Here is a 9,479-nt window from a genome sequence, read left to right on the forward strand (position 1 = left end):
TTTGTGCCTTGTGCATTATGGCCAGGCTCAGCGCATGATTTCAGACTCTCTGTCTTTTTTTTCTTCTCGCGTAGCAGAAGGTATGCACAGTGCGTACAGCCGTACGGCTGCAGGCCCCACTGGTGTCTTGGAGGGCATTTTGATACCATTCTTTACTCATGACAGTGTTTTGGGGCAGGGTTGTGAGAGTGCCCACTCCTTTGGATGAGAAGAGACCCCAGGATGGTCTCAGGATGCCTCACTGTCGGCACAACTTCATTGTGTGATAAAGTACATTTTGTATGCCAATGAAGCTCATTCAAATGCATCTGATCACTGCACAATAATCTAGAAACGATGTGAATCGCCACCGCGAGAACTGAAGCAGCAAAGTTTTGCAAAACACAGAGCCAAAAAATGTGGCCATGACTGTACTGTGTGTGCCCATGTAAGCCGTCTGGGACAGGAGAGATCCCGTGCCTACCGAAACCTGCTGATGCAGGATGGATAACTTTACAAAGCAACTCAAACACAGGCGTGTCCTTCTCTGTCTTAAACATAATCTGATGCTTTCAGACCGTGATCTCTCTGTTTCCTCCTACCCTCCGTTTCCCAGCAGGGGTGTTGTGGAGTTAATATGATTGTCAACATCTTGGACAAAAAGGAGACGGCAGCAATGTATCCTGCAGCTTACCAGGAAGGGGATGGAGAGAAACACTGACCTCATGACGGGAGCTGGAAATGCCCTGAATGCTGTCCAAGACCAACAATACTGGCCAACCTTCCTGATGATGACCTGAATGCTGTCCAAGACCAACAGCACTGGTGTTCCTTTGTTTGGATGTCCTCCTCCCAGCGTTGACTCATGCATGCTGGGGATAGAGACGAGAGACGATGGCCTCCTCTCATGCTGGGGATAGAGACGAGAGACGATGGCCTCCTCTCATGCTAGGGATAGAGACGGGAGACGATGGCCTCCTCTCATGCTGGGGATAGAGACGAGAGACGCTGGCCTCCTCTCATGCTAGGGATAGAGACGGGAGACGATGGCCTCCTCTCATGCTGGGGATAGAGACGAGAGACGCTGGCCTCCTCTCATGCTGGGGATAGAGACGGGAGACGATGGCCTTCTCTCATGCTGGGAATAGAGACGGGAGACGAGAGACGATGGCCTCCTCTCATGCTGGGGATAGAGATGAGAGACGATGGCCTTCTCTCATGCTGGGGATAGAGACGAGAGACGCTGGCCTCCTCTCATGCTGGGGATAGGGATGAGAGACGATGGCCTCCTCTCATGCTGGGGATAGAGACGAGAGACGCTGGCCTCCTCTCATGCTGGGGATAGGGATGAGAGACGATGGCCTCCTCTCATGCTGGGGATAGAGACGAGAGACGATGGCCTCCTCTCATGCTGGGGATAGAGACGAGAGACGCCTCAGATTGCACCCACAAGAAGAGATCGGTGAGAAACCTGTGCTGCAGTTTCTATAACAGCTTACACAAGTTTTTCTTCAATTAAATCTTTTAAAAGTCTACTCACAGACAATAAAACTACACACAAACAATTACACTCACAACATGCTCCTGCCAAATAGAACACCTACAACACTTTATAATCTCTTATCAAAAGAAAGTCTGTTAAACTGCAAACACAACAGGTCATTGGATGAGGCTTTTTCGAACACTATAAATAAGTTAAGCGTATTCCTTTTCTCCCTAGTTACAGTGCCACAACTCACTTAGTAAAGTATTCGGACAAAACCTCTAACTTTACACCGCAATATATAAACACACAAATACACTACTTGTACAAATGTTCAAACTTTTGTCTGAACAGTTAACATTTGTAAATGCTTGTAAATCTGGATCCTGTCCTGAGGTCTTTCCCAGCCTTACGTGTGTGTACTGAGTGGTGACGCCCGGCACATCTGTGGTGAGGATCAAAAGCCTGTTTCCCAATTTCATTCCGTCTCCCCAAAGAACACACAGTGTGCAATACTGTAGAACACCGTGATAGGAAATCTCTTTCTAATCTAATCCACTTGAGCAAGATCTATAATTCCTCTTTAGGCTTTTATATTAGTCATCGTTGTCAATTGTATCTCAAAGCCAATCATTCGGGGTTATAGATTCCATTCAGGAGCTTGATTAGATCTTCATGGAGTTCATGACCACAAACCCCAGCAGTATGCGCAGATAGATATGTCAGCATTAATCCAAATATTTGCATCAAACAGCAAACACAATAGTTCATTTGATGAAGCTTTTTCAATCACTAAGTTAACACATTCCTTTTGTAGTGACGCAGTTCACTTTGTAAAGCGTTCTGACAAAACCTCTAACATTACACTGCAATGTACAGTATAAACACACACATTACGATACTTTACCACACAAATACGATACTTTACCACACAAATATGAAACTTTACCACACAAATATGAAACTTTACCACACAAATATGATACTTTACCACACAAATACGATACTCTACCACACAAATATGAAACTTTACCACACAAATATGATACTTTACCACACAAATACGATACTCTACCACACAAATATGATACTCTACCACACAAATATGATACTTTACCACACAAATACGATACTCTACCACACAAATATGATACTTTACCACACAAATACAGTACTTTAACAAATACATTTTTGTTCTGTTTTCCAAAACGTGTGCCAGGTGTTGCATATAAACAGCACTATCAGCATTTCCAGCGCTCCAGTGTATCCTACTGACAAGAGATTTTAAGGACAATATACTGTAAATGGTCAACACATATATGCAGTTCAGGGTGCTGAGAACAGTAACGATAACCCCTAACTATACCTTACTGCTGTAGCACAGTAATCCAGAAATGGACCCTTTGGACGTGATGAATGAAAGAGAAACTGTGCGACTATATAACCTTGTGGTTTTGCTTAAGTGTTAAATGAAATGGACCACTGAGTGTAAGGCAAATAATTAGCTTGTAGTTTGCAAACGTGGTCAGGGGGGCTGGATCTCTGACTCACAAGTTGCAGAAAAACCTTTGTGTGTAAGCAGTTGGAAAACTGTTACACTGTAAATGTAAATTCATCCAGCGTTCTGTATGTCTATTGGGTATGTGTCAGGACAGACTGACTTTTGTGACAGTGTGAGGTTGGAATCAGTAAATAGTTGGAGGTCATTGTTCCACGCTGGGTGGAGGTTGTGCGGTTAAAAACCACAAGCTCAGGATAAACTCTGGCATCATGTCAAACTAATTACCTGTATTAGTTCATCAGCATTCATCACTGGCATCAGAGGCCTGTTTCCCAATCATTCCCTCTCTTCCACACACACACACACACATAGACACACACACACACACACAAACACACATACATAAACACACACACACACAGTGTGCAATACTGTAGAACATATGATAGGGAATCTCCTTCTAATCTAATCCACCTGAACCAAATCTATAATACCTCGTAGGTCTTTTATGTTGGTTACTATTGTTGATAGTCTCTCTACGTCGTTCATTTTGGGCAACTGATTCCAGTCATGAAGCTCAGAAGTTGATAAGATCTTTATCCATGTCCATGACCTCACAAATCCATATCCTTTAGTCCAAGATCCCACAAATCCAACATTATGACAGTTATGTCATTATTAACCCCTTCGATCTTGTGTTATGTAAGCCACATTCCGTCCCAAAATTCTACTTAAAACCCAATAAAATGAACCACACATGCATGACATGTGGCTCTAGGGACAGAACACCTATGGAGTGTTTGAGTGTGTGTGGATCTAAAGAACTCAGTACTTTGTACCGGGCTGTCCACCTCTCTAGCAATACCTGTGTGCATATCAACACAGATTACCAGGAACACTTGAGGATATAATGATGAAACAAGAGCAATCGGAGATTTCTGACCTCCAGCAAGGAGGTACACAAATTTTAATGGGGATGTCCCAGGACCAAGATCCACCTCTGGTGAAAATTTCAGACAGATCCGCCCAGTAGTTTCTGAGAAATCTTGTCCACAGACAGACAAACGGACAAATAAATAAATAAATAAATGAACGGACCCGATCGCATAACCTCCTTGCAGGAGGTAATAATGTTGGGCTTGGTTGTTTGTATACTGTACTGTGTGTGTACTTGTGTGTAATTGCCCATCAGTGATTTGTGGTGATCGTTAGTGTGACATACAATCCTGCAGGCTCCTTCAAGATGCTTGCAGAGGGGTTAGAGGTCACCCTTAGGGGGGGACAGAGAGAGGCTTGTGAGTTTGTGTATGAAGGAGTGTGTGTATGATAGAGTTTGTGGTGGAGTGTGTGTATGAAGGAGTGTGTGGTGTAAAGGGTTAGTCTTTCTCTGCAGGAAGGATATGGCAGGTCTGTAGTCAGTGTTTGACTTACTGAAATCCTGCCATGTCTGTCTGTCTGTTCTGTTATCAAATATAAAACATGTTTAAATGAGCATGCAGGTGAAATGATGGAAGGAGCTTGTCTGTGGTAAATTCATGATTTATTATCAAATTCAGTTCTTACATTTAGGCAGGTTTAGTAAAACATACAGGACAGACACAGGCTCATTGGATGCAGACCAGTGGTTAGACTTGTGCTGCTGGAAACTGGCCTGCTGTGACCCTGATTAAAATGGATCATTCTGCAGGACCTCTCTGACTGTCACGCCGTAACACAACAGGACAATATGGCAGATTATTATGTAGCTGTTCCATTGATTTATATGGGCCAGCCCGCTGTTTTGAGGTCCAATATTTATTTGTATTATATGGCAACGACAGTACGAGCATTCTGATTGGCTAATGGGTAGTCATGCGAGCCGCGTATTGCCCTCCTCACCGGTCAATGCGGATCCGTTTTGCCCTCCAGTGACGTCATCTTAAAAATGAGCTATACCATGTACCAAGCACAAAACATTTCATCCTTAAAAATTAGCGATATTAATAGACATCAACAGCCATGAGCATGTAATGTTTAGTACTGATAGAATCAGGTTTCCTATGATGAAATTATCTGAGAACAGGAAACCAGTTGAATGTCGTGGTACCATGACAGTTGAAGAGTAAAGACTCAAGAACTCGCCAACATTTTGATATCGGATATAGGACTTAGTACAGGTCAGTACAATTCAGAAGCAGCAAAAATGTGTTATTGAAAGTGATGATGAAGCATGGGCGTAACAATGCGTATGGACGCTATGGACGTGTCCATACCAATATTTGGATACGTTTAAAATGTCCATACCAATTTTGAGTGGGTAATTGCACGGCATTCGGGAAATAAACGGTTAATTTTACCCTCATGCGTACCTTCTATCAAAGACGGCGTGTCATTGGTGGGGACAGCCTTGCTATCTGTGATTGGCTCATCTTCCTGCAATAGTTATCGAAATCAACAGAAGTTTATCACAGAACAGTCTTGTAAAAACCTGTTCGGTCAGGTCCCCCTTCAGTGAAATGTCGCTTCACACACTGTGGAGGCGGACGTCCGAGCTGCTAAAATGACATCTAAGTTTTGTTTAATTTATGCTGTCTAAGTGGCTGTAAATGTCGTGGCTTCCACGGATTTTCTGTAGAAATGCACAACGAACTGATTGCACTCGTTTAGACCTCATTACTCTGATCTGTCAGTCTTGTTTTAAGCTAGTCGGTTAAAGCTACGGTTAGCATCTTAGAACTCTGTGAAACTAACCGTAGCCTATTCATTGATCAAATAAATAATACAGAAAACCAATCTCCACCAGCCAGACAGGTAAACTGTATTTCATGTGGCTTTCAAATGTGTCATTGACAGCTTAAATGTACTGTTATAGTATAATGTATCGTACAATTCAAGGCCAATTTGGACATTGTGTTATTTGAATAGGATGCTCCAACAGCAAGTGTGCCGGGTTGTAGTTCAGATCTAGAGGAAAGTTGGATTTATTTTTGTGGGAACTGTACAGAGCTAATAACTGTTCATTGGTAACTCTAAGTAGCCCTCCGTCTACATTTCCACTTTTATTATTCACACTTTTCATACTTATCTATTCAGTGTGCACTTAAAAAAACTTCATCAGTTGTAATAATGGTAAAGTCACCAGACACTTTAATGATTTGCTTTCCAAAAAAAAACAATTCTCAATCTTGCCAATCTTGTCCCCTGTGAACCAAAAGGGATTTGTCACTATCCACCCCAGAATTGGTTAAAATGCTGGAAATTGCATCTAAAAAATGCAAAATTTTCTGGGGGAGGACCCCCAGACCCCCCGTCTAAACGCCATCAACCTAGTACGCGCTCATTATGTCCCCACCAATGTCAACACCATTGTTACGCCCTTGTGATGAAGCCTTTCCTACTATAGTTTGAAAAACTTGTGTTTAACTGTAAATTAAAGCCATTTAAGATGAGCCCTGTTGTCCATTTTCTATTGATCATTGTAACTTGAAATTAGCAAGTCATTGTTGGAAATTAGCAAGTCATTGTTTGAAATTAGCAAGTCATTGTTTGAAATTAGCAAGTCATTGTCATGATCGGCTTTGCTGTATCAACCTCGCTATCGCTCGGTAGATACCTTACAGCCTTTGATATTTCCCTGCATGACCTCACTCTCGGTTAGTAAGTAGTAAATAATGGACCTCAAAACAGCGGGCTGGCCCATTTAAATCAATGGAACAGCTACATAATAATATGGCCACCTGTGAACAGAGATCATGACCTCACTCTCGGTTAGTAAGTAGTTAATAATGATCCCTGCAAAAAATGAATGACTGCTGCCACTGGCAACGGGTTTTGTGCTTCTTTCATGACATGCAAGTAAGAAGTCCGCAGTTCATTGTAACTTGAAGTCAGCAAGTGGTACGTTGCTATACCACACCTGAAAGTTCTATTTGTGTGAAGAACTATTTTTTCTCAATGGAAGCCATGAAACGGCAACAAAACCACTGAAAAAAAGAGATATTTTTGGAGGAATGTCTTTAATCAGTTTGGCAAGTAACTGTCTGAAAGTGGGATGATGTATAGTCCACCTGTCATTATTGAAAAATAATTCTCCTCAGGACGACCCTGTGCTGAGGCTCAGGCTCCTGTTCCTCCTGTCAGGACTTATTATTAGGTGATGACTGGCGGACTATACATCATCCCTTACATAACAGAAAACAGGAGACAGAACAAGCCTGGTCGTCAGAAACCACCAGATCGATTAAAGGAAGGCACATCTCAATCAGAGGGATGATAGCTGTCAGTATCCAACTACAAACTGTACATTAAGTGCTTGTTAAAAGTTCTCGTAGAGGTGCATGAAGCAGGCGTTTAAACAGGATCTTTAGAAGTTCTCGTAGAGGTGCATGAAGCAGGCTTTAAAACAGGAACTTTAGAAGTTCTCGTAGTGGTGCATGAAGCAGGCTTTAAAACAGGAACTTTAAAAGTTCTCATAGTGGTGCATGTAGTGGACCTGGTCCCGCTTGTTCATCTGTCGGCAAGCTTCCTCCACGTTCTTCGTCAGACCAGGCGGACCACAGCTGAACACTCCGATCTTCCCCACCTGAAACAGACACAGAGGTGGTAGTGAGAGCTGGAGGGGGGAGGAGCACAGGCCTGTTGGTCATGTGACCACACATCTGTAGGTCATGTGACCACACGCCTGTAGGTCATGTGACCACACGCCTGTAGGTCATGTGACCACATGCCTGTAGGTCATGTGACCACACGCCTGTAGGTCATGTGAGCACACACCTAAAGGTCATGTGACCACACCCCTAAAGGTCATGTGACCACACCCCTGTAGGTCATGTGAGCACCTGGTTTGAGGGGGGGGGGTTAGTTAGGGTGTGTGTGTGTGTGTGTGTGTGTGGGGGGGGGGGGGGGGGGGGGGTCGTACCTCAGGGTGCACCTCCTGTAGAGAGCTGAAGAAGGACATGAAGGGGGGGCGGCCAAAGTGGGTTACGGAACGCAGACCGGTGAACACACTCCGATTCCACACCTTCTGGAAGTGCCGCTCACACACATACTGAAACACACACACACACACACACACACAGACACACACACACAGAGAATGAAAAATTCAATCAAATATATCTACTCTTCTATGATAACACTATATATTTGGAGTGTGTTTGTGCCCAGACTAGCAGATGAATGGTGTATGTGACTGGATAGAGCTATCAGTGTGGTGTAGGACACTTAGTAGGACACTTAAGAGGCTGCACACCAGCATGCTGTATGTGACTGGAGAGAGCTATCAGTGTGGTGTAGGACACTTAAGAGGCTGCACACCAGCATGGTGTGTATGTGACTGGAGAGATCTATCAGTGTGGTGTAGGACACTTAAGAGGCTGCACACCAGCATGCTGTATGTGACTGGAGAGAGCTATCAGTGTGGTGTAGGACACTTAAGAGGATGCACACCAGCATGCTGTATGTGACTGGAGAGATCTATCAGTGTGGTGTAGGACACTTAGTAGGACACTAAAGAGGCTGCACACCAGCATGGCGTATCTGACTGGAGAGAGCTATCAGTGTGGTGTAGGACACTTAAGAGGCTGCATACCAGCATGCTGTATGTGACTGGAGAGATCTATCAGTGTGGTGTAGGACACTTAGTAGGACACTTAAGAGGCTGCAGACCAGCATGGCGTATCTGACTGGAGAAAGCTATCAGTGTGGTGTAGGACACTTAAGAGGCTGCAGACCAGCATGGCGTATCTGACTGGAGAAAGCTATCAGTGTGGTGTAGGACACTTAGTAGGACACTTATGAGGCTGCACACCAGCATGCTGTATGTGACTGGAGAGAGCTATCAGTGTGGTGTAGGACACTTAGTAGGACACTTATGAGGCTGCACACCAGCATGCTGTATGTGACTGGAGAGAGCTATCAGTGTGGTGTAGGACACTTAAGAGGCTGCACACCAGCATGGTGGTCCTGAGGTCAAACTTCTCGGCCAGCTGGGTGATGTAGATGTGCACTGACACCAGCTCCTGCTTGTCGGCCTCCTCCACCTCCCTGATGATGTCCGACACCCACTCAAACTGCTTCTGCGTACGCGTCACCCAGATGAAGTACACCTGACACAGACGAGCACAGCCTCATCGTAGAGAACACACTCTAGAACTCTCATAGATAACATACGCTAGAACTTTCATAAAGAGCATACAGTAGAACTCTCAAACAGAACACAGTAGAACTCTCAAACAGAACACACAGTAGAACTTTCAAACAGAACACACAGTAAAACTCACAGAGAACACACAGTAAAACTCTCATAGAGAACACACAGCTTAGCCCCCACAGAAAACATACAGTAGAATTCTCATTGAGAACATACAGTAGAACTCTCAAAGAGAACACACAGTAAAACTCTCATACAGAACACACAGCTTAGCTTCCACAGATAACATACAATAGAATTCTCATTGAGAACATACAGTAAGACTCTTAAAAAAATCCAAACTCAAACCCAGTAGATGTCCTTTAGTTTGTCAAAAGCACACTTCT

General features: G+C 43.8%; 1 protein-coding gene across 1 annotated transcript in view; it reads right to left on the reverse strand.

Moving 5' to 3' along the window:
- Window positions 1–7,401: 7,401 nt before the first annotated feature.
- duox (dual oxidase) overlaps window positions 7,402–9,479 on the reverse strand; it is a gene marked incomplete at both ends in the record, with an annotated part of 21,052 nt that continues 18,974 nt past the window's right edge. Inside the window, 3 exons of the mRNA XM_080847563.1 lie at window positions 7,402–7,524; window positions 7,861–7,989; window positions 8,894–9,049. Of these exons, the coding sequence (XP_080703689.1) occupies window positions 7,402–7,524; window positions 7,861–7,989; window positions 8,894–9,049 (408 nt within the window). The remainder of the gene's footprint in view (window positions 7,525–7,860; window positions 7,990–8,893; window positions 9,050–9,479) is intronic.

The sequence above is a fragment of the Sprattus sprattus genome (genome assembly GCF_963457725.1).
Source record: "Sprattus sprattus genome assembly, chromosome: 11".
NCBI classification, from domain to species: Eukaryota; Metazoa; Chordata; class Actinopteri; order Clupeiformes; family Clupeidae; genus Sprattus; species Sprattus sprattus.